Source organism: Genypterus blacodes, unplaced genomic scaffold (genome assembly GCF_046128005.1).
Source record: "Genypterus blacodes isolate CSIRO-AG114 ecotype Tasmania unplaced genomic scaffold, CSIRO-AGI_Gbla_v1 ptg000019l_1, whole genome shotgun sequence".
Taxonomy (NCBI): Eukaryota; Metazoa; Chordata; class Actinopteri; order Ophidiiformes; family Ophidiidae; genus Genypterus; species Genypterus blacodes.
The window spans coordinates 2261095-2287915 of NW_027466832.1; the positions used below are offsets into that span (position 1 = coordinate 2261095).

The 26821-nt window shown below is 42.0% G+C and overlaps 1 protein-coding gene and 1 pseudogene across 1 annotated transcript in view; one reads left to right on the top strand and one right to left on the bottom strand.

Annotated features, from left to right (window-relative positions):
• Positions 1-26821, bottom strand: part of LOC142991426 (cadherin-2-like) — a 65253-nt gene extending 38432 nt beyond the window's left edge. The window contains exons 1-4 of the mRNA XM_076141558.1: positions 26690-26821; positions 24462-24576; positions 9274-9497; positions 2596-2769 (exon numbers count right to left, since the gene is read on the bottom strand). Of these exons, the coding sequence (XP_075997673.1) occupies positions 2596-2769; positions 9274-9497; positions 24462-24576; positions 26690-26809 (633 nt within the window). The 5' untranslated portion in view covers positions 26810-26821. The remainder of the gene's footprint in view (positions 1-2595; positions 2770-9273; positions 9498-24461; positions 24577-26689) is intronic.
• LOC142991427 (general transcription factor II-I repeat domain-containing protein 2-like) lies at positions 4827-6758 on the top strand (annotated as a pseudogene).

A 26821-nucleotide genomic window follows, 5' to 3' on the forward strand; every position in this document is an offset into this window, starting at 1 on the left:
TCTTCCACTCATCTCCCTCCCGGAGGCTCACCAGATGGTAGGCATTACGAATCAATACAGGGCCGGAGGGAACCATCCTTCTTCGCAACAAAAAAGAACCCAGCACCAAGTTGAGAAGACGATGGACGAATAATTCCAGCCGCGAGAGACTTGCGGATGTACTTCTCCATGGCCTCTCTCTCCAGGTGATCTGGTTGATGAGTTCGGGCCATCTGCCGCCCCAGTCCCTAGCAGGTATCAGTAAGATTGTTCAGCTGATGTTGGTGTTGACCGAGCTGCACTTTGTGGCTGGCGACAGCCTGAAAAATCGGGGGAATTTCTGGAGTTGCGTCTGCTGGGTCCATGCTGGCCAGATAGTTCTGTTAGGATCTTGCAATCCTTAGTTAGAACAGGTGGACCCACAGATGCGGACACGTTGTGATCAAAATATGAAACAGGTTTATTATAAATCCGGTCAGCACAGAAATTAAAAACACAAGAGAGCGGAATCCGAAGCGTCCATGGAACACACGGAATCGGTAGCGGCAGGTGAGGACGGGGAAGCCGGCGTGGTGGATGGAGACACGGAGATCGATTCCAGGGAGAAGCGAGTGAATGGATTTACAAGGTCCAGGAAGAGACACAGGCACAAATGACAAAAAAGACTGACGATCCAAAAAAGGTGCAAAGCACATATACAGAACCTCCACAAGTACCGTACAGAGCGACGCAGAACTCTGAACTATCTGGCAAAGCATGGTGGGATGATTTGGGGTTTAAATACTGCAGCTGATGAATCCTGGATGGAAGATGAGCCTCATGTGTGTTGAGTGAGATGGCGGGAACAGGGGTCAGGTAACCACGCCCAGACAGGAACGACAACAACACATGTAGGGAGAAAACAAAGGAAAACAGGGGAGAGGAGAAACACATAACAAAACATAGCGCTTGCGCAGCTCCTGACACGGATATCCACAACCTCTCCTTTGTATTCAGAGCATTAAGCTCCAGGTTGTTCTGCCTGCACCCTGTCACCAGATGATCAATCTCCTGCCTGTAGGCGGACTCGTCCCCATCAGAGATGAGTCCAATGAGGGTGGTGTCACCCGCAAACTTCAGGAGCTGGACCGACTGATGACTGGAGGTGCAGTCGTTGGTGTAAAAGGAGAAGAGCAGAGGGGAACTGGTGCTGATGGTGCGTGAATCCGAGACGTGTTTCCCCTGCTTCACGTGCTGCCTCCTGTCAGTCAGGAGGTCTGTGATCCACCTGCAGGTGGAGTCGGGCACGTGAAGCTGGGAGAGCTTGTCCTGCAGCAGTGACGGGATGGTGGTGTTAAAGGCAGAGCTGAAGTCCACAAACAGGATCCTGGCGTAGGTTCCTGCGGAGTCCAGGTGCTGGAGGGTGAAGTGAAGGGCCATGTTGACCGCATTGTCTACAGACCTGTTGGCTCTGTAGGCGAACTGCAGGGGGTCCAGGAGGGGGTCGGTGAGGGATTTCAGGTGGGACAGCACCAGGCACTCAAAGGACTTCATAACTACAGTTTTGCCTTTGCAATATTATAACAACCCAAAACTGATCATTTCAGGCCAAGTGTTCCCTTGCTGCAGTATCTCTGTACATACGGAAGCAAGGATTTGACATAACAATGAGAATGCGGAAATACAACAATTTGGAGATTGTTTTTATACACAGACAGGGGAAGAAGAAAAGTAGACAAAGAAAAGAAAAAATGTATTCATGGAAATGAGGATATGTGATACACTAGTGAATGAAGTAAAAAGGAAAAAGCAACAATGACAAAGCACAGCCAGTTATGATCAAAGCACAGCCAGTTATGATTACATGCGATATAGCCCTGGAGATTAAGATGACATCAATGCTGTTAGAACAATGACATTATAGGTGCAGTTTTTGCATGATGACATCAGTCCGACAGTCACATAACATATCCTGAACATAAAAGGTGTTGCGGCGATACAAGAGAGGATAAAGGGGAAGAAAGGAGAAAAGGGGGAAACCCCAGCGAAACACTCTGTCTCAGTTAAAACTCTGCTCCCCTTATCCGCTCCTCACTTCGCCTCCAATCCCTGAAACGCCTGTGGTTGGAGCGCACAAATCTGCTGAAATGCTGCTGTGTTAGATTGGGAGAAAATACAAACTCCTGAATCTAAAGACATGTGCACCATAATTCAGATCCTCCACATGCACACAACCTGAAAGAAGTTATACTGCATCTTGTAAAGAGGTAACAGAACAGTAATAAACTTAATTAACTCACTTTTTTCTTGGGAAGTGCAAGATCGCTCATTTCAATATGCATCAATTAATTTACATTGAGCATTAATAGTAAATAGTGGGAGTGTAGTGGGACGGGGTATAGGTTTTTTATCATGCAAACCTTTTCACGTCAGTTGTGATTTATACAGGGAAAACTACATTCAAATAAGCGTGCACACAGTTTTAAAAAATCTGACTCGTTGCGTACAGAATTTCTCTGTTTTCAGCTTATGCAATGAATTACTCAGGATTCCAAGCAATGTTGTATAAATGAGGGTCCACTGTATGTATGAATGTATAAAGGTACAATGTTGTGTATGATAGTCTGTGTGTCTTACTCTGACTAGTTCTTCAGGGAATTGTCCACGTGAGTTCTCAGGGACATTGATGGGTGGAATGACCCAGTCCCTCTTCACTCGCCTCAGAGTGCCATCACCCCTGACAACCATGCTGCGCCATGGAAAGAAGATCTCTGCTACCTGCTGAGTCAGTGTTGTATCACCAGGCTCCACCTGCAGAAACAGAATAAAAAGCTTTGGTTATTGCGCCAGAGAGAGAGAGAGAGAAAGATTTGTGACTGGTAATTTCTGTCCTTGTTCCAGTGGCTCAATTAATGCTATCGTTTATTATAGCCCATCTGATTACTAACCTCAATAATAATAACCATAACACTGTATGTCCTTTGAAGCAAATGTTTGCATGACCAGCAGCTATACTAGGGAAAATGGCTATGACTAGTGGCTAATGGGGAAAGGAATGGCTTGTGATTCATGCCACCCTCCCAGAAAGCACCTGCTGCAGGCAACCTTGGAGACTGTTCTTTTACCTTATACTACCTGTGCTCGTTTAATTACCGGCTGGATTTCTCAAAATATTTTGTTGGCATTTTGATGAAACTATGATGAAGTGTGGCGCTTGACCCAGGGAAGAATCAAATATCAGTGCTTATCATTTCTCAGTAACAGATACAGGAATTTTAGAAATGATTACTTAACATTGCAAAGTTACTTTACCTTTTTTTTTTCAAATGACTGAAATATAAAACACCAATCATCAGGGATATTTATCCGAAAATAAATCAAGTGCAATTTTGTCCAGCTTCACATACATTTTAAATATAATTTCCCCTCGGGGATCAAAATATACTACCTTTACCTTTACCTTTATTTTCATACATCATATAAACAGGAGTCATGGTCTTCATTCAAAAAATCAAGATATCATTATGAGAAAGTAATATTATATTATTTCGAAACAAAACTATAAAAACAAGTGTTTTGTATGAATGGAAGAAAAATTGTTTTATGCTGGTATTTCTTATTGTCCTGTTCAAGTAGGACTAGAGGACATGTCCCACCAAAAATGTCAAGGTCCAAGCATTTACAAGCATTGGTTAACAGGGGATGAATCAGAATGGCCAACAGTTGGAGTTTCCTATGGCTACACCAACCCCAAACCCATGGTAGTAGTATTTAATATGTACTTTATTGAACTGTGTGTGTGTGTGTGTGTGTGTGTGTGTGAGAGCCTTCTGCATTGAGTTCTCAACGGTCATTAACGCAAGTCCCTCTGATCCAATATAGGCCATTGCCGCTCTTAGTCAAGGTCCCTCTGAGGTGGCGAGCTAGAGGAGGTGGTGAAAGGCAGGGAACATGCAACGATGAACGAGGAAGCAAACCTTGGAACTTGAAGACAAAGATGAAACTGGCTGACAAGGACAACTACAAAGAGCATTAAACATGAAATTACAGAGCGTGCAGAGGAGTAGGCTAAAAGAAACGGTGGGAAAACCTGGCATCTGAGAAACATCACATAGAAACAATACTAAGTGATGAGGAACAGGTGGGATAACTGGAAAGCGAGAGCAGAAACAGAAAAGACCAAACCAGATGGGAGGAAATGGCGGCACCAAGTGACAAGAGAAGAGAAGACCAACATAAGAAGGAAAGATACCACTTCCCTATGAGCTCTTACACTTACTCTTCTCACTTATTTGTGAGAGAGAGATTTTAAAATCTGGTTGCAACTGCACTTTGTAATTTGTATTTAGTGTTAAGGAGTGTGATTGGCCAAAGATTATCTAGAATCCTCTTGTCTTTCCCATGGATAGGAATCATGGTTAGTAATCCTTGTTTCATACTTGCCAATAGTTGCAGCCTTTGTATACACTATTGAAGGGGTCTTCAACAGGGGGACGTTCCGCGGAGGTCATCTATATGGCACTTCATAGTAACCATGGACCAATTGGGTCATTTTTGTCCCATATCTTCGACAAGGAAAAAGTGAGAGCTGTAGAATTTCAACCGCATCATCTGAGACACATATGTCAAACTCAAGGCCCGCGGGCCAGATGCGGCCCGCAAATGAATTATCTATGGCCCCCGGGATGATTTTTAATTACTATTAGAACCGGCCCGCGGCTGCCCGCTGGTGTTTTGCACGCACCAGCGTAACACTACATTCCCCACAATGCACCGCGAGCGAAAGCCCGCGAACACACTGCAGCATTATTCAGCGCTTCATCATTCATCAGCAATCAAAACAGTTGCAGGTACCCCTCTCCACAAAAATGGCTAAACGAAAGGTGGACGCTGAGAACAGGGGGTTTCAAGAAAGGTTGGAGGCAGAATACATGTTCACGGAGGTAAAAGGCAAACCCGTGTGTCTTCTGTGTGGAGAAAGTGTCGCTGTAATGAAAGAATATAATCTAAGAAGGCACTATGAAACGTCTCAGAAACACAAAGACAAAGACAAATACAAGAATATGGACACAGAACAAAAACTACAGAAGGTAGAAGAATTAAAAAGAGGTCTCAAGTCCCGGCAGGCTCTGTTCACAACAGCCAAATCACAAAGCGAGGCTGCGGTCAAGGCCAGTTTTATTGTGGCAGAAGACGTCGCAAAATCAGCCCGGCCATTTACCGAGGGAGAGTTTATTAAAAACTGTATGCTTAAAGTTTGTGACGCCGTGTGCCCGGACAAAAGGCAACTATTTTTAAACGTGAGCCTGAGCAGAAACACCATTGCTGAACGTGTAGACCAGCTTTCCGCCAATCTAAAACAACAGCTTGTGGGAAAGGGAAAAGATTTCATCGCATATTCCCTTGCTGTGGATGAGAGCACAGACACATCTGACATTGCCCAGCTGTCGATTTTCATCCGCGGCGTGGACTCCAGCCTGTGCATAACTGAGGAGTTTTTGGGATTACGTCCAATGCATGGCACAACTACAGGACAAGATCTGTATGAAGAGGTATCCAGATGTGTAAATGAAATGGGGCTGCGTTGGGATAAACTTGTGGGACTGACTACAGACGGAGCACCCGCGATGTGCGGGCACAAGAGTGGATTGGTGGCAAGGATCCGTGAGAGGAATGCGGGAGGAAAACCTCACCGGTGAGCTGACAGCTTATCACTGCATAATACACCAGGAGTCGTTGCGTGGCAAAGCATTGAAAATGGAAGATGTAATGAGCACCATAACACGAGCAGTTAACTTCATTAGAGCCAGAGGTTTAAATCACCGCCAGTTCAAGGCATTTCTGGGCGAGTTAAATACAGAGTATGGTGACTTGCCTTATCACACAGAGGTGCGATGGCTAAGCCAGGGAAAGGTGCTGAAAAGGTGTTTCGAGCTGCGTGAGGAGATCTGTCAGTTCATGGAAAGCAAAGGGAAAGACACTACAGCGCTCCGAGATGAGAAGTTCCAGTGTGAAGTGGCGTTTCTGTGCGACATCACGAGCCATCTTAATGTAATGAACCTGCAGCTGCAGGGACGGGGGCGCATCATCTCTGACATGTTCAGTACAGTGAGGGCGTTTAAACTCAAGCTGAGTCTGTGGGAGACGCAGATGCGGAAAGAAAACTTGAGCCATTTTCCGAGCTGCCAGACCATGAAAGAGAAGCTCTCAACCGCTGTTTTCCCGAGTGCACAGTTTGCTGATAAACTCAGCGTACTTGCCGCCGACTTCCGACGCCGATTTGCTGACTTTGAAGCCCAAAAAAGCAGGTTTGAACGTCTCAGCAATCCTTTTGCAGTTGACATGGAAAGCGCACCACCAAACCTACAAATGGAGTTGATTGAGCTCCAGTGTGATGACGCACTGAAGGAAAAATATGAGAGAGTGGGCGCTGCTGAGTTTGCATGTTTCATCCCCGACACAATGCCCCAGCTGCGCATCCAAGCGGCTCAGACGCTCTCTATGTTTGGCAGCACATACCTGTGTGAACAACTGTTCTCTTTGATGAAGCTTAACAAAACATCACATAGGAGCCGGCTTACTGATGAACACCTTCATTCAATCCTGAGGATTTCCTCAGCTCAGAGCCTGACCCCAAACATTGATGAAATTGTACAAAAGATGAAACACCACCAAGTTTCAGGCTCAGCCTCAGACAAGTGAGCATCACAGAGCGTTAACGTATTTTCAGTTTTTAATTCAGTTAAATGTTTACATTTGTTACTATTTTCTCATTTTACTATTTGAAAGCAGTGATTGGTGAGGACCATAGAGCAGTACAATAATGCATTTTGGGTTCATAATGCATGCAATTTCATTTCTGCATTTATCTTGTTATGTTGTTATCTTGTTAAGGAACATATTTTGTTTTTGAAGGAAATTTACTTGGTTGCTGTTTGCCTGTTGAAAAATGTTTCTGTTGAAATTACTGACAGAACCATAAGAATATATTGCTTGATTCATTAAATGATTCAATAATATACACTGTGTGAGGTCTTGGTTCAATAGGCTATGTGCAATCATTTCAATATGTTTTCATAAACATTGAACCAGTCCGGCCCTCGACTTGTAGCAAATGTAGTTTTATGGCCCTCTGTGTATTTTACTTTGACACCCCTGAGACGACCCCATGATCATTTGCTGCAAGTGTGGGGCATATTAAAAGTTTGGTCAAATTTGGGATCCGTAACCATGGACCAAATGGGTCTTTTTGTAAAAAGCCCATATTTTGGCAGTGGAAAGCGCCTGAGCACTATGACTGAAACAGAAACAGCAGAAATAGCTCAGTTGGGAGGGGGTTAGACTGAAGATCTAAATGTCCCTGGTTCAATCCCAGGTTTTAGCAGAAATCACCCTTGTCACAAAAATGTCAGTGTAACCATGGACCAATTGGGTCATTTCTGTGAAAGGTCCATATCTTGGACAAGGTAAGAGCTAGAGCTCCAGAAATTCAAACACATCATCTATATGGCACTAAGATCATTTGGGGCAAATTCATCCACAATTTGTCACATTTGAGAGAGCGCATTTCTCTTTGTTGAATTTATATATTTGTAAATCTGACTTTGAAAGAGTCAGTGCCTGTCCCCAGCCATGAACCTCACTGCACATCACTGAATAGCTTAGAATTGAATGCACAATAACAGGGTAGCTATGTTTATACATGGTACTAGGCCCAGTTTGATACAATATTTTTTACAATATATATAGTAGGGGTCCCTGCTCCATCTCGCCATCAGTTTGACGTTGAAGCCCCCTGCACTATTGTATTGCTTTGAATAAAACATTTCCAATATCTTTCTGTGATGATCCTGTATTGTCCAGTTTCCTGATTTATGTTGTTCTCCCCTCTGTTCTAATTCTTTTTCACTTCCTGTCTCCTGATTGTCTGCCCCTCCCTTATTGGTTTGACTTGTTCTTGATTAGTTCCCCTTTGTTCATATTACTCCCTCACCTCCTGTCACGTCTCTCTCGACCAACCTGCTACATCCCTTGGGCCCCGGTGGTGTTCTATTGTGTTTATGACATCAGGTTTGCTCCTTGTCCTCCTTGTTTACGAAGTCGGTCTTTGCGCCTGGTCGATTTTCTGGATTACCCGTGTTCCTGAATTCTTAGAACTGTTTCATAAGTTGCTTGTACAGTTTCCTGAGGTTTTTATCCCTTTCGTGGCTTGACTTTTCTCCTGTTGTATTGCCCTGTGGATTACCTTTTGCCCTGCCTGATAACAAATTGCCACCAATACAGTAGCTAGTTCAAAAAGTGAACCAGAGAAATACAAGCAGTAAAATTTGAGAGGGGATTCCTTTACAGATGTTGAAATTTTGTATTCAGACTGCAGTCAACTGGCTGTTAACTGCCATGACTGTTCCTCAAGTTTCCCTTATGAAGGATAGTTGACAGTCTTTTACTCTATGATTCTTCTATTCTCCGTCTGTAGTGAGTGACGCTGATAGCAGCTAAAGCATATGGAAAATGGCTATTTTTGGGCTATGTTTGGCTAAAGAGCCAATCAAGCTCCATCTGTTGTCGAAATACATGCAGAGGGCCTGATTATCACTCCTGTATATGAAACAAACTAACAGATGGTTGTTAACTCCCTTTGTCTTAGTATCCCATGTCTTGGCCTTGTACATCATTAATCCAACATCAAATATGTGCATGTGTGTGCGCCTGCATGCTTGTAGGTGTGTGTTTGCTCCTTCCATAAAATGCTTCGGAAAGCTCATCCTCCATAAATAATGTAATTTCCAGAAATATAATTGTAAGCAGTGATAATGGCACGATTATTCAAATAATTGATGCAACAACAAATAACAATATGCATGCATAATGCATGTGCAGTCCTGTCATGGCAAAGCATTCACTTTGCAGGACAGAAATACCTTCAAGGCAGGAATCTGATATGATAAACTATCTATCACTGTATATATAACAATATAGATATCTTTTTTAAACATGTTATTGCAAAAACAATAATAACCATCACCAAAACAGAAACATGAGTCCTTCCCTTTTCCCACACTGTATTAAAAATAAAAATAATAGTAATAATAATAAACAATATTTGCCAAATGCTGAATACTGTATATTGACTAGCTGAATATACCTTTACTATTCTGACAGCTTGTCAATTACGACTTACATAAAAACAAAAATGTAATCATATTTTTTGACATAAAATGAAACAAAAACAATACAGCTGCTCAACATGACAGCTGACAGCAATCACACACATTTTGTTGAGGAAATGCGTCCTTCTAGTTTTATCTTTTTTACCTGTTTAATTCCTGTATGTGGATAGATGAGGAGGTGAACTCGGGTCTTCCAGACACACTTGGACTGTGAGTCTTTGGCATAGACAACCAGTGTGGCTGTTTTCTTTCCAGTCAGGCTAGTCATGGGATATTTTGTGAAGACCACGCCCTCCTGGTTCACTCTGAAATCTGACAAATTTCTCACTTCAAATGAGACCTTCCCTCCCCCGCAGTCCATGAAAGTCACTGTGGGAGAAAATTAGATGAAAAAAGGTCAGTTGAAAACACTCCCACTAGTTCAAAATACAATATATACAGCGCAGAGTGTGCTGAAATATGGTAGAAATAGTGTTTATGAAAAGCTGCTTTAAGTTAAATTCCCTCTAACTCAGAGACTGAAGTGACCTCAAACGTCTAATCACAAAACTGCCCGATGCCTAGAATTCTGGCCATAACGATTTCCAACTGAGCCCTCTCAACCAACTCCAGATGTAAGACAAGTTCAGTGGTGAAGAATCTATTCAAACCTATCGTCTGGTTTTGCCATCATCGCTTAGTCCAGTCAAGTCAATTAAATAAACTTCAAGCATGCCTTGGACACTAAGTCCTGGATGTCCTGTAATTTTCTATAGTTTAACTCTGGCAAAACAAGAGGTTATTGTGCTTGGCCCTAAACAACTTAGAAATACACTATCTATTGATATAGCCATCATGGATGACGTTGCCTTGGCCTCCAGCGCCACCGTAATCATCTTTGACCAGGATCTGTTGTTTCATCTTTGACCAGGATCTGTCCTTTAATGCCAACACACTTACCCTAACCCACAAATTTCAAGGACAGCATTCTTTCAACTTGTCCAAGCATTTGTTACCTCTAGGCTGGTAACAGCCCAAGTAATCCACACAAACAAGAAACCAAAACAAATAAATTCAGAAGTTAAGTTATGTGTAATGATGTGAAATGAAAAAGGGAAGTATTGAACACGCTTACTGAAATATATTCAATTCTTCGTACAATAGCCTTTGTTGGTAATGACAGCTTCAAGACGCCTCCTGTATGGAGAAACTAGTCGCTCATTGCTCAGGTGTGATTTTGGCCCATTCTTCCACACAAATAGTCTTCAAATCTTGAAGATTCCGTGGGCCTTTTGTATGAACTCTGATCTTTAGTTCTTTCAATAGATTTTCAATTGGATTCAAGTCAGGTGATTGGCTGGGCCATTCTAGCAGCTTTATTTTGTTTCTCTGAAACCTTGTTTCATCTTCTTTATCCTGGTAGATGGCAGCAGATTTTTATCAAGAATGTCTCAGTACATTTCTCCATTCATCCTTCCTTCAATTACATGAAGTTTGCCAGTACGTCAGTACGTATGCTGAAAATCAGACCCACACCACGACGACGTTCCCACCTTCAAACTTTACTGTTGGTATGGTGTTTTTGGGGTGGTATGCAGTGCCATTTGTCCTCCAAACATGGTGTGTATGCGCAGTTACGATTTCTTGTGACCTGAAGTTCTTTTGCCTACCTATGTTGAACACACTTATTGGAAGTGGCTCTGGATAAAGCCTCTGCTAAATGACTGTAATGTAATGTAATGTAATGTGTATTATGGTTTCCAAAGAGTTAAATTGTGCAGTGGCTCAGTGGTAGATCTTCCGCTTGGAAACCGGAGGGTTGCTGGTTCGTGTCCCTGCCGAGGTGCCCCTGAGCAAGGCACCTGAGCAAGGCACCGAACCCTCAAATGCTCCCCCCTCTGTAACTTTCCGGGTGGTAATGTAATGTAAGTCGCTTAGGATAAAAGCGTCTGCTAAATGCTCGTAATGTAATGCTCGTAATGTGCTCTCATCTGACCAGACTATATTCTCCCAGTATGCCACAGGCTTGTCCAAATGTTGTGCAGCAAACTTAAAATGAGCTTCAACACGCTTTCTCTTCAGCAATGGAGTCATGCGCGGTTGAGGGCATTGTTTTCTTTGAAACAATTGTACCTGTTAATTCCAGGTCTTTCTAAAGTTCTCCACAAGTCCTTGGATCTTGGACAACTCTTCTGATAATTCCTTTCAGCCCTCTGTCAGAACTCTTGCAAGGAGCAACTGGTCGTGGCCAGTTTATGGTGAAACGATGATGATCTATTTTCCGGATTATGGCCCCAACAGTGCTTACTGGAACATTCAGAAGTTTAGAAATCCTTCTGAAACCAATGCCATCAGTATTTTTTTGCAAAAAAGGCTTTTGTATGAAGTATAACATACATTTCAGTAAGCGTGTTCAACATTTTCCCCCTGTGTGATTTCACATTATTACAAATAACTTCATTTCTGAACTTATTTGTTTTGGTTTCTTTGTATGTATGGATTACTTGGGTTGTTAACAACATCTGGGGAGAATCTCATGTCAATATCACCTTTAGAAATATATTTACTGAGAAAAAATGGTGACGTCTTCAATACTTATTTTACCCACTGTATATACTGTATATATTCATGTGTTTGTGTGTTACGGTATATGTACAGAATGTATCTGTATAAAATATATTTACTGTAAAAAGCAAATGGTATACTGTCATATGAAGCATTACAGTGCGTTAACAGTACCCCAGTGCGGTGCACATTGTGAAACATTTGAATGATTGAGGACACAGTACTTAGCTACAATATGTAGACTTGGTCAAAAAAGCAAGCAGTGGATAACTGGAGCAAGAAAGTAAATGAAAACAATATATCATACAGCAGCATGCCATTCACTTAGCGAGTTTAGCTTACCCTACACAGAACTTGCACTTGCACACTAAACATAAACACATCTCCTTACATTATACTGAGGCCGAATTTATAAACCTAAGATATGGCTTTTGTTTGAGCAATCATTTCCTTCACTAATATAATGACACAAGACATGTCTCTTCAATACACTTTGACCTGCTGTAAGCTTCACACATTCACAAATGCAGACGAAAGAACAGTCATTTGCATGAATGAGTACACACAAATGAAGGCACACAGCACGCACAAAGACAAAGACAACAAAGAGAGACAAACAACATTCAAACACAAGTCATGAATCTTCCAAAACCTTATCTTTCATGGGTACTTCTACACCGTCACAAGCCCTGCTGATCTTTGAGGATTGCATCACTACTTTACTAGATAAACTCTGTGTATGTGCAAAACCAGACGCTGAGCTCCTTCTCCTGTCTCTCACCCCTAGAGGAAAAGAATAGAGACAACTTAATTTGTCAAAAATTCATTTACATGAATGAAGGTTTTCATAGTGGTCAATGCTTCAATATTTTTACTCTTCCCAGGTAATGAGAGGATTACAGAAAAGCAAATTTAAAAATCATGTTGTGAACAGCACTTGTTCACTACATTTAAAATGACCAAGTCAAAAGGATCTACCTAAATAAGGGGGGGTCCTGTCCGTGATTTTCGTTGACGGGGGGGGGGACGTATTGGGTACCCCTGCTGTAACAGATGCAAAGATATGAAATTCATATTGACCTATTCACATGGCTGATAATAAGTAACAGAAACTACTGGGTTAACTCTCCTGAGTTACCCTTGTGCAGGCTGGAAGCCCAATCCTGCTCCTACTCCTCCTCCGCCGCTGCCCTAATTTACTCCTCCCTTCTTATCTTTCAGTTCACCAAAAACCCTGTTGTTCTTTATACTCTAATGCAGTGGTTCCCAAACTTTTTCTTTCGCGCCCCCCTTTTATAGATCAGAAGTTTTTCTTGCCCCTTTCCAAAACTTCCCTTCCCCTCCCCCTCAACTCATGTGGGAAGACCTGCTAATGTTCAAGACACCACTAAGAGGGACCATCTATTGCCACATTCTGGATCTCGGGACCTATCTAATTCTGAAACAGGAGTTGGGCTACCTGGGAGGCTGAGCTCGAACTCCATCTAGACATAAACTTGTGGGACCAAGTAATACGCATTCTACATACTGTCTCGTCCTGTGCTCGTCTCATTCTCATCCAGTTTAAGGTCGTACACACGGTCCATTTTTCTAAATCCAGATAGGCCGAAGTTACCCAGGTGAAACAAATTCATGTTTTACAATTGTTTGGCGCCATAAATGGCAAGATATTCGCTGTGTTGTCCATTTCCTGCATAAAGTCTGTATGCAGTAAGTCTACGTCTTCAGAATTGGCTGTATAATTTTCAACCAAATTTGACACAGAAATTCCCTAGGCTATGCCTTGTTCGAAGCAACTGGCAATACGCCAAGAGTGCTTGTACAGGCTGGAAACAAACAAGCCAACAATGCTGATTCCCTTGGACTAACTACCTGGCGAGATGATCGGCAACTGCTTAATCTACGCCACCGAAAACTATAAATCAGAGATTCGGCTAGCCAGCGCACGCCTGATTTGACGATGAGTGCCCCAAAAATATCCCCGATAAAAAGCAATGAATAAGCTATTTTCACAAGGAATTCAAAAAATGTACAAATGTGAATGACAAGTGTGTGCGTGTCTCATTTGTGGTGCGAACATGTCTGTGGAGCGCCACTTCACCAAAGTCCATCGCAACTTTTCACAGCAGGGCGCCAGGTGTCGTTAGCGAACGAACCAGCTGAAATAGGTGAACAATGGGAGTTTTTATTTTTTCTGCAACTTAATACAAGACAGAATGATAGGATGGTCTTCTCCGTGCCATGAAAACGGGAGAGACTGAACGTTTGAACTGATGTGCCGTTTGACCAATTTACGTGAAGACAGACAAGGATCATAACATCAAAAAGGGAGGGGCAGGGTCGGCTGACGGTCTACTACAGGTACAGAGCAGGACGGAGAGAAACAAACAAGCCAACAATGCTGATTCCCTTGGAATATCGCAGAGTGCGGTCTGAAAATCTTCAAACATCATCGAGAGAAGGCTCATTTGAGGCCCCGAAAATCGCCAGGACGACCACGACTAACTACCTGGCGAGATGATCGGCAACTGCTTAATCTACGCCACCGAAAACTATAAATCAGAGATTCGGCTAGCCAGCGCACGCCTGATTTGACGATGAGTGCCCCAAAAATATCCCCGATAAAAAGCAATGAATAAGCTATTTTCACAAGGAATTCAAAAAATGTACAAATGTGAATGACAAGTGTGTGCGTGTCTCATTTGTGGTGCGAACATGTCTGTGGAGCGCCACTTCACCAAAGTCCATCGCAACTTTTCACAGCAGGGCGCCAGGTGTCGTTAGTGAACGAACCAGCTGAAATAGGTGAACAATGGGAGTTTTTATTTTTTCTGCAACTTAATACAAGACAGAATGATAGGATGGTCTTCTCCGTGCCATGAAAACGGGAGAGACTGAACGTTTGAACTGATGTGCCGTTTGACCAATTTACGTGAAGACAGACAAGGATCATAACATCAAAAAGGGAGGGGCAGGGTCGGCTGACGGTCTACTACAGGTACAGAGCAGGACGGAGAGAAGCAGAGAGAGAGAAGTGCAGTGACTGCAGTGAGCGAAAAGATGAGTGACAGCTGGAAAAATTTGCATTGCATTTGGATGCATTTTAACAATTGTGACAACATAAAGGCACAATACAGAATTAAGCCGTCACGTCTAGCAGGGTCCACAAAAAACCTTCACAGACATGAGAACTGTGCATCCAACAGTACAGTTGGAAGAAAAAAGAAGCTCCACCCAGGCTGTCAATGCAGTGTATTGTAGCGTGTTTGGAGATTATGGGAGGTTGGGGACTTCCCATAATCCCTTGGGGCAGTGTTTGGTGGGGTGTGTTTACATTACATTACATTACAATCATTTGGCAGACGCTTTTATCCAAAGCGACTTACATTACATTACCACCCTTCGCAGAGGGGGGAGCAATTGAGGGTTCGGTGCCTTGCTCAGGGGCGCCTCGGCAGGGGCTCGAACCGGCAACCCTCCGGTTCCCAAGTGGAAGCTCTACCCACTGATCCACTGCCTCCCCCTGTTTACTGTTTTACCGTTACTGTGATTGGTTTCTATAATCATTTAATAGTAGTAGTAGTTACTGTTCTTCACATGAACGTTCTCTTTAATTGTTAGTAGTAGTATTTAATGTTATTTACATTTAGATTAGTTACGTTGTAATAGCTGGTGGCACCATCAGTGAGAGTGTTTGTTCTGCAGATCAGTTTCTGTCCACAGACACCTGCAAAATATAATAGGTATATATTGGTAAATTAGTAAAATAAGTAGCTAATAATGTAAAAAAATAGCATATAGTAAATAGGCATGTTTTGTTATGTGTGAGATTAATTTGATGTGAATTCATTAGTGTGAGCTTGACACACCAAAAGATGCTTATTCAGCTAATTTGGGTGGAGAATCAGCCATGTGGACAAATGTAACTAATAATGTTAAAAAATGAGTAGCTCGCGGCCTTTTATTTTGCCAAAGTAGCTCTCAGAGGCAAAATGGTTTGTAGACCACTGGTCTAGCGGAACAACTTCAGGCTGCAAGACGACGAGAGCACATAGGGCAGCTGCAGTGAGAGAATTTCTTGATGCATAGGGGATGCAGCAGATACCATGGCCTGCTTGCTCCCCTGATGTTTAAGCCTAAATACACAGTTTCCAAAGGTTAATTGTGGTTTATTATTATCTATTTATGTGGTTCAATAAAGTTTTGAGAAGATAGACACTTTATCTATCAAGAATAGATCACATTGTCACAATAATATCATGAAAGGAGGTAAAAAATATTTTATTTCAACTTTACGGGCAACAGCGTACATAGACATTGACATAAACAAGCACCTAAATGTACTTGTTTTACTGTATTTTTCCCCTTCAAATGATTAAATGCAACTAAAGAATCAACACGCAGACACAACACACAGTCATTAGTGTGTTGTGAGGTCAGGCATGCAGCAATCAATCATTTACAATCGCAAACAAAGACAGAGCAAGGAATGGAAAGAGGGAGAGAGTGAGAGAAGCTGGAGAAGCACTTAGGGACAAAAATTTGGGGGATGGGAGTAAGTAGAACATGAACAACCACAACTAGAAGAGCACCCGTGGGAGTATGGACACACACACGCGCACTCCATGCATTTCAGCCATATCTCTAGAGCTGAGAACCACACTGCCTGGCTTTTGTCAGTTCAACAGACAGACATTAAACCAAACCCAGAATGTCTCTCTCTCTCTATCTCGCTCTCTCTCGCTCACACACACACACACACACACTTATGAAAATAGACTTTTATAGAATGTGAGCCTCAGTCTTCGTTCACTGTTAGTCTGTGCGTCATAACTGTCTTCATCTGGCTTCAAAGCGCTTTTTGATAAAACAATAATGAAATGATCCTGTATCAATTTTAAAACATTAAAATTGTCATAAACATAGATCACCATTGCCAAGAATAGGTGGAGCTTTTATAGATAATTTTCAATGACGTCACATGACGTGTTTATTCAATAGTTACTATGGAACTTAAAGCTTCATCAAGGGCGGCAGGGGGGCGGCAGTAGCTCAGTCCATAGGGATTCAGCTTGGGAACCGGAGAGTCGCCGGTTCAAGTCCCGTATGGACCAACTAAGTGTTGGAAGTTACTTTGGATAAAAGCGTCTAGCTAAATGACTGTGAATTAAATTAAATCAAGTCTAACTCTGGTTCTGCTGTAGCTAATGATTTGTATAACTGCATGCCGATTACTTGCATTGCTTTTGGATGGCCTGCCAAAAAAAAACAGGGCTGGCAGCTCATTTTATGGATCCACATGTGGATACTCACAGTATGGCAGTGCTATCATGCATTCCAAGCAGTAGATCTACTTCCCTTGTCCCAATAACTAGCCATGCTAATGTTATCCAATCATTCAAGAATGTGACAAGGTTTCAGTTTTGTCTGCTTGCTTCCTCACCTTTAGAGGTTTAATTCTGAAGAATTACTGTGAGTTAGACAGCTATGACTGTATCTATCTATCTATCTATCTACAAGAGAAGGAAGGTGGATGGAAGTAATGTTGATTATGAGAAAAGTGTCCTCACTGTCTGCCCAAGATATCACAAGTAATTTGAAAGAGCACCTTTAAAATTTGTTTAATAGTTGCGTGGCAACAGGACTAAAGCTAGGTGTGCGCACACACAGACACACCCACGGAACCACACACTCCAAGCCTCATCAGTTGTACATCCTGCTTCATCTGCATCTGATTTCCATTCAGTCTTCATGCTGCGCTCTACATAAAAATTCTGCCTGTAAAATCAGAAGTGAGACTCTTCTTTCATTTAGAGCAGGGTGATCTATAACTGTCTGGATTAGAAGAAAAAACTATTCACAATACTATACACCATACCTTAGCCACAATAGCTCAGTACTCACAAATCCCACTGTAGTGAACAAGTTCTGTTATCAGGCGCTGCATGTGTCATAAATGGCATCATATAGCCCTGGGCCCTTAGCCATTCATTCATTCAGCAGCTGTGTTCTAACCAAAGTTATTACAAAAATGAAAGTAAAACTATAACAAAAGACAAAAAAGCATAGGTGAGACAAAAATTTAGCTCACTCGTAATCACAGCAGAAGACAACAATGGAAATGAAATCTGTTTATTTTTATAATTGAAACCCAAAAGACTGTCCATAGCATAGCATAGCTTGGCATAAAGCATACCAGCCCTTGGTACATTTACATTTGTCTGACTGAAAATTTATAAAAAGTAGGGACACAGAGGAACAAAGATTTCATAGATAGTATATCTTGTATGTATTGTTATGGCTATGCTTTAGGGCAGGGGTGGGGAACCTTTTTCCTATTGCTGGCCATTTTGATGTTGTGCCTCGAAATTTGGGCTGTGATCTGTCGGTCTGTCTCGTGGCAGATTGCGGGCCAGGCGGGCCGGATCGCCGGATCAGCTCGTGGGCTGGAGGTTCCCCACCCCTGCTTTAGGGTTTTCATTCTTTTAGTTTAATTAAACTTTTTTTTTTTAATGTCAAAAAGAAAAAATTACACTATAAAAAAAAAAAAATTCCAATACAATTCCATCTGCAGATGTCCAATAATAATTATGTAAGGGTTATGAACAAGCTCTGATATGGGATACTTATGGGACACATTCTGGTGTCACTCTCTTGAGTTGCAATACGTGAGTCCTTTGATGAGGGCCAGGGTGGAAAACCGTAAAGGGCAGTTTTAGCCATTCAGCCACAAGAGTAGTTATTGGGCAAATTGTGGCACTTCTTGCATTTAAGCACTGCAATGTAGTGTCAGCAAAAACGCCAGCCCACTTTGTTGAGACCACCAGACCTTGAATCCACTGAGCAAGGACGCTGGGCAAGTAGCTGTACTCCCCTGTCTGCTCACTTATCAGTCATGTGCTTTCAATATATCCCTGTCATGCAGGGTTACAGAAAAGAACGTTTCTCCCCCAAAAGACAGTCTAATCTTATCCTGTTCCCTTAGAAAGGCGGGCTCTACTCCCACATCTTTTATTTTGGGGCTGTGTCAGCTGTAAACAAAAATCAATTTATTCAAAGCTTTTCTGCACTATCAGACATTTAATTTAATTTACAGTCATTTAGCAAGACGCTTTTATCCAAAGCGACTTCCAACACACACAATTGAAATTTATCTTGCACCCCCTCATATCACACACACACACAAACACATGCATTACAGAGGGGGTGCAGGGCAGCCATTTACGGTGCCCATAGAGCAGTTGGGGGTTCGGTGCCTTGCTCAGGGGCACCTCGGCAGTGCCCTGGAGGCAAACTGGCAACTCACCAGCTACCAGTCCACTTACTTGGTCCATACGGGACTCGAACCGGTCCCCAAGCTGAATATAAGCTGGGATATATGAACGTCTTCTTCTATCACAAGCAGCTGACTCTCTCTCCGTTTTCATCATTTGATGTAAAACAGGTCCCCCAATCACACACAAAGCAGGTAAAAGCCATTGTTCTTCTCAACATCACTCACAGTGCTGCTGGGCACTTGTTGGCATGTTCAGCTCTGTGTTGCAGGATTCAGATAACTCTTAGCTTGTGTTTCAGTCAGAGGTGAGAGTCAGACAAAGTACAGTATTTGTCTGTGTGAGTAGGTTTCCTGTATAGTTCAATATGGAAGCTCCCACCTTCTTCAATGTGTACACCACAGTCAAAAAAGGCCAAGCTGTTGTTTCCTCTTGTGTGAACTTGATGCTCCTGTCCACTGAGTTGATCTGTTTGGTGAGGCTTGTGCTTCTGGCGCTTCAAGTTTGACCCATGTGTTGTTTCTCTGAAAGAGTTTATGGCTGTGCTTTCTACTTCATTCATGTTGAGGTTGGCCACCACGGGAAAGGTGAGCCCATGACTCATCCATGAGTCTGTCTATAAAATCCCCAAATATTATTGAAAATGTGTTATGTTCAGGCTGGGGTCCAGCAGTTTGCAAATCTGGCCTGGGTTGAGGTTGGTTCTATTGTTGAGGGTTTTGTCCTTTAGCAGTCATTCCTTGTGGTTTCCATTGCCTCTATGGTAAAATGCACGTAAACAGAATAATGTGAGCTTCATGTCGCTATATAAATTACTAAGTCACTGTATTACTTTATGTGGCCCCTATCTTGGAAGTGCATCACTAATAAATAGTGAAAATTGAGCAGTGAAAATCCCAATGCTAATATGTTAACAAGCACCTAAAAAAACTATTCTAAGAGCCAAAATCAATTGAGGTAGAAAAAAGGATGGGGTTCACTCAGAGAAGAGAACGAGGGATATGGAGAGATTACAGGGACGTATGAGGCTAGAATAAAGTAGGGCAATCCCCTGCATGACAAGAGAAGAGGCAGAAACAGGAAAGCAATGGAGAAAAAGGAGAAAAGAGAGGGTATATAGAGGGAGGATGTTGGGAGATGAATGCACTTAGTGTCTGCTGGCTTGTGAGTCCATGGCTGTGTATGGCAGTGCTGACCAGTGACTGGGTGAGAGGCCCTATCACTAACACTCACTGCCTTAATAGGAAGGATGGATGAGAAAACGGGAAGGTCAGACCAGTCAGCCCTGTAGCTAGAATACAGGAAGTACAGGACAGCCACTGACCTGTCCCTGACACATACACAGAATCCCTAACCCCAGCATGCAGAGGTTGCATGGGCAGGTGACCTGTTAGCAGCTGATTTAACTTTCCACTTATTTTTTTGATTCCTTTCGTTTCTGTTGTACAGCAAAAAAGAATTCTCAACGCATTGCTAACTTTGGTACTGGTTTTGGAATTTAAAAGATATCATTTCCAATTTTGTTAAAAAAAAAAATATTTGTTAGGAACCTTGGAGATGAGGACAATGCAATTAAACCATAGGACATTATCTCCTGTTCTTCATCCTATCTGTATCTATTCAGTCTGACCACATCCCTGCTGTGAGCTCTACCTCGAGCTTCATCTCCTTCATTACCCTTCCCCCACAACATTCTCACACAGTTTATAATTATGTCTTTTCCCTTCATTCTCTCATTAATAATTCACTGTACTCTGCTTCAATTAAATAATTAAAAGCTCCCAGAGCCATCAAACTGTAACCCAGACAACCAGCATTATACCTAAATAATCCCCAAAAGCCTCAGTAAATTCCTCACAATTGCTGGATGATCAAAATGCTGCCTATTACAGAGTCTTTTTCAGGTTAGATTATAATGTAATAATGTAACCTGAAAAGGGTTACACTATTATTCAATGTGCTGGCTGTGGTAAGTTGCCATCATCCCTTTGCCTGAATTCACATAAATATTACACAGCCTCTGTAATCTAATAATAATAATAACCTTCAAAAGGTACAACCATGACAATCTGGTTACAGCAATAACAATATGTATATTATCTGTCCAACCCAACTGTACAGGTGACTGGCTGTGCTATGCCACAGTTGCTTTGTCTCCTTCAGCAACTTATTCACATGTGTTTCACAAATCCTTGTTCTCACAAATGTTCTTTTTCTCCCCCATCTCTGTATAAAAACAATATCCATAACTGCATGCTCAATGTCATGTTTAATGCTTTCTTCAATAAAAATATTCAGCAAAAAAAAATGGTCTTTATCATTCATCACCAATTACATACATTATAAATCCCAAATGTTTAAAGTAGGTGAGATTTCCAGTCAGGATTTTGTTAAGATTAATATTTGCGCTGATTTTTGTTATATATTGTAGTCACTTCTTAGTACACTTCATGTACATAATTACATCCACTGCTGCCTGCACTTTGAAGCACTATGCTAGTTGCTGTCTTTCAGCAAACAACCAGCTAACTATGTTGCCCTTAAGCGCATTTCAGCAGGTATTACTAAGACAACAAAGCTTGTAAATGCTGTTTCTATTAATCATTAATACTGGAATCATGACAGAGCAAAAAACATGTCTATGGTATATATGGGACACTCACACTTGAAGGAAAAATTGCAAAGCGCAGAAGGGTTGCTCTGCTTCATCAATGTTTTTTCTGCATCAGGCTACCTAATTGGGTATTACTGATCACTTTCCTATGTGGTCATTTCAGCAGGTTTGGTGGTAAACAGAGTTAGAAAAATGGACAGCAATGACCCATTCCTTAGCCAAGTGTTTTTCCTCCTGATTTTCTGTCACCCTCACATGTGCATGAAGTAGTAATTAACACAATTATCAGCATCCTAACCTCCCTCCTACACACACACACACACATAGAATCATCACCACAGATCAACATGCTGAAGCTCACTCTCCTTGTTATTTACTTGCTCTGCCAGCTTCCATCACTGTTGCCATTAGAGACTGCTCAATCACACAAACATCTGGTCATCAAAAATACACAATCTCACACCCACTAGCTCATTGCAATGTTATTGTAGGGTTACTGGTTCTTCATGCTCTGTGTGTGCACATCCAGCGTGGTTGGCCAGCTTAACTTCAAGCCTTTCATTCTGTCACGGAAAATCATAACACACGCATGCTTGTGCACAGACACACACAGGCACGCGTGCACACACACACACACATACACACAGGCACGCACACACAAGATTTAGATTCCTTCTGGAAAAAGTCACATTTTGATCTTTATTATGCTGGGAAAACTGCCTGTAGGCCATCTTCACACACTGGAGTACTTGGGTATTTAGAATCCTACTGAAGGGCACCTCAGCAATAGTTGTCAAGACATTTCATGGTCCAGGAATTCAAACTGTCAAAAAACTTGACACACTACAGTGTAGCTACAACATCTCTCACTGTATGCCGCAGACAAGCTACATTATCATCCTCAAACAATGCCTACAGTTCCCATTCGTTAATGTTACAAGACCGAATGCTCTCATCAGCGACATGTTAATTTACAGACATCAAAGTATGTGAGTACTTCCTGTATGAAGAAAATGAACAAAGGAACAGACTGGCCAAGACAAGTCTGTCTTGAGATATTGACATACAGCACATCTGTCAAAATATAGACATGTGTACACACAATACAGTGTTTAGTGTTGTAATGACCAATTGGAAGCAACTATTTTGAAAACGGTTGTTTTGATGGGTAATGAACGACAGCGCCTGGACAGAGGTTTGGAGAAGTGATGTCCTGGGTGTGTTGAATCAGAAATGATTGTTCAAAGCCTTTTTTCAGGGTGTTTGAATGTGGAGGAGTGATGGAGTGGGGGAATAATAAGCTGAGGTAATTTATTAACAATATGCTGTGGTTTCTGATGGGTTTGTTTGTCCAAGCTATTTAACCAGACTGTGATAAATGCTTTTTTAAGATGTTCAATGAATGTAGAAATGGCGACGATGTTGCCTGACCCTAAATAACCCCCTACAATGATATAATTATATCATGTTCCAAATAGACCATTCACCAAAAATAATCATGACAGTGTTACCCCAACTGTTGATAACATAGCTGAAGTAACTGTAGGCCATTGTCACAATATTTGGTTCATCAGATACAGCTCCATTTGATTGAGTAACATCTAGAATATCAAACTTGTCCCGGTTTGTCATGCAGATCCTCTTGCAGCTCCTGTAATTCCTGGATATGTGCTGTGGCCTTATAACTTTATTTTGGCAATATTTGAGGATACAAACACCATCTCCCAAACACTTCCAATCGTCATTTACCAACTCACTAACCAAAACAGGACGTCAAAATCCCAACACTGAGGGCAATAACATTCTTAGTCATAAAGATCAATATCTTTATATCACCTTTTGACACTAGAACATCTCAATTCATCGAAGTGCTGTACAAACAATTCCAGGACCTCAAACACAGCAGCGAGCTCAGAAAGGATAAGATCAGAGGAAAATGGACAACTAAGAAATCTACGAGATCTCTTACTATGAAAAGACTAACAAACCGGTTTGATATATGAACATATTTTCTGGTATACCAAAGTATTCTGCCCTGTACGCACTCCAGCCAATCCCTAAAAAGATAAAAACCCATCTGTCAAGGTCCTATAAAGAAACTGCAAACATCCAGGACCAGTCACTGCTAAAGACTGCAGCCATAACTGAAGTTTTTTGCCTAAACTTAAACCAAGTTTAAACACAAACTTGCCAGATTTGCATATATTTTAAAATCACAAACTATGTTTCTTGGCAAATCTCCCACAAGGAAAAATCTGGTAGCACAAATATGACTTCTGTTGGAGAAAATCATACACAGTAGGTGCCAGGACTTTCTCACCTGCTTTGCCAACCACTTGTCAAAATGGCTTACCATCACCTTGCATTCTCAAGCTATTCCCAACAGGAAAATAAATCAGGTACTCAGATGCTGTTTTCATTTCACTCACGCACATCAACTTCATTCTTTGCCTCTTTGTTGACAATATTGTGGACATCAGAATTATGTAAGCCTTAAGGTGGTGTACAGCCTCATGCACAGCCCTCACCTGGCCTATTGGGCCGGAACTTCACATAGCTATAACATATTTAATTTAAGAGTCACAACAATCCAACTGAGGTATTTAATTTGTCAATGTTGGGGCAGCATACCAAACTAGTCCACATTTCTTTTTTACCAGAATCATATCTGTTCATTGGTCTCAGCTCAGCCTCACAAAGACCCATTATGGTTGTCAAATATCAGCAGGACACTTACACCCACCCCCACCCAACCAACAGCAGGGGAGTATCACTAAAGCTGTCCCCACACCACACCAAGTCCAAGTATATACAGTATAATGTGTGCGTGTATGTGAGTGGGTGTGCGTGTGTGGGTGCATGTGTGTGTGTGTGTGTGTGTGTGTGGGGGGGGGGGCTGACCGTTGAAGACAGCCTGTCCCTCTGCCAGCTCTTCATCCATTCTGATAATGTATTCCTCCTTTGTGAAGCCTCTCTTGCATAGCAACGATCCCTTGGCATCTTCACCGCAAACAACCTGGAGATAAACAATATATATTCATATATGTATATGACCTCCTGGTTTGTGCATTATATTGTTTGAAAGTTTATAACTGCCTACATGTAGTACAAACATATAATCGGCATCCGTAATCTCACCCAATACTCTATTTGGATGTACAGAATTGTCATAAACACAGTCAATTTCAAAATACAAGTCAGTAATCCTATACAGTTTCTCTCTCTCTCTATCTCTCTCTCTCTATGTGTGGATGGTAGAGCTTAAAGCATGCCAGCCAAGCCTCTGAGCTAACCGGATATGCTTGCCACTTCGTCCCTTAACTAAAGTCAAACGGCTCCAGAACATGTCTCTCTCTCTCTCTCTGCTAGTGTTAAGTGTGAACATCTATGATGATATAGCAGGACAATGGAGGCTTCTCTCTGTTTGTGTTGAGTACACCTCCTTCTTTTCTTATGAAGTCCTACTGGTTACATAGTCATTTCCTTTTAATTTTTCTTTTTATTGAAGCAAACATTTCACATGATAGTGCGCATACAGCTATAGGACAATTTGGAGATCATTGTTATACAGAAAGTGGGGGGGAAGGAGAGATAGAGAGTGAGAAAGTTGTAAGTTTATTATTGTTGTTTAACTTTTAATGGTAAATAAAAAATAGGCAATATGAGGTACAAGTAGATTGAAACTGAAACAGCAAGAAGCCACGGCCGCTGGAGATCGTGAGAACATGGCACAGCGGTGTGGACGCAGAGGATGGCATCAGTGATGTTGATGCAATGATCCCATAGGGGATAAATACAGATTTTACAGGACGTCAAGGATGTCAAACAGCAATGTAGGCTACTACAAATTGCATCATAGGCTGTGGTGAAGAGAAGAGAAAAATAAATAACAAAAACGGAGAGGAAATCCCACCCAAAGACCTGACCCAACCCCACATTCATACCACCATCCGCCTGGGATATAAAATAAAATGAAAAATAAAAAGAAACTATTCGGTGTTCAGATTTTCAGTCATTGGTCTACCGTCATTTCCATTAAATTATGACACTATGCTGTAGGAAGGGAACACACTGGTAACAATTGTGTTCTAGGGTCTAAGGTTTACATGTAACTTGCTAGGTATAAAATTCAAAACATAAGGGCGCTTTAAAAGTCCAGGCTTGATTCTGGGAGGGTTGGACTGCAGGTACATCAGTTTTGCTGCATTCTCTCCATTGGTCAAATTCTCAAAATGGCAAATCAACAAGAAAAACACACAGGCCCAGCATGAGGTTAGCACAACATAATCTAAATCAAAGAATGTCAGTATGAGTCGTCACTGTGGGGTCAAGTGGCGAGCCAATATTTCAAGTTAAACATCAGCGTGTAGATGCGAGGTGCTGCTGGGATTGATGCTCCTGGAAAAAGCTGACAGGATCCCGACAGTTCTCACGATCTGCGTCTAGGTGTAGTCAGTGTGTACGAAACTCAAACAGAGACAGCCATGGGACTAAAGCATGCCGAGTGGTACCAGCATTGGATCATTGGAAACGCTAAACTAAAGCATGCCGAGTGGTACCAGCATTGGATCATTGGAAACGCTAAACTGACTAAACAAAGGGATTGGCGTTAATTTCGCGGACGAAAAATCTGTCCCGAATCCGTCAAAACAAAGCAAGAAATGAGACCGATTTGATCTGAACACAAAGCACAAGTGGAAAACAGGTTTATGATGAGTGAGACACACACACACACACGGTGCGTCAGGTTGGATGCTCAGCTTTATCTCTGCATTACACGCCTTCTCTACAAACGCACCCTATCCGAAACCGATCCCACAAGAGCGACTCTTAAATAAATGTCATCGCTCCATATTTTAGAAATGATCTGTTGTTGAGCAGAACAGAACCAGAATCAGTATTTTACTGGTTATGTTTTAATATAGATTTACACGTAGTAAAAGGCGATTATAAGAGCTAAAGCATCGTCAAAGAATCACAAAATAATAAGACTGAAATTAAACAAGACGCATCATATCGGAGACAATGGTAAGGGCACCGTTGGCCCCTGTGGGTGCTTCTATAAACGGACTCCAGCCTCTCTGATGTTTTATTGCCTGCTGCAGCCTCGCAAAAAACACTTAGTGTACCTGCAAAGCCGTCGTCAGCAACCACGTCCCAAAAAGAAGCATTTTCCCGTTCAAATCCTGTCTTGTACAACCGACACGGTCCGTGGTAAATATGTGATTTCCGGTTAAGCCCGGCGGCATGAGGCACCGGCC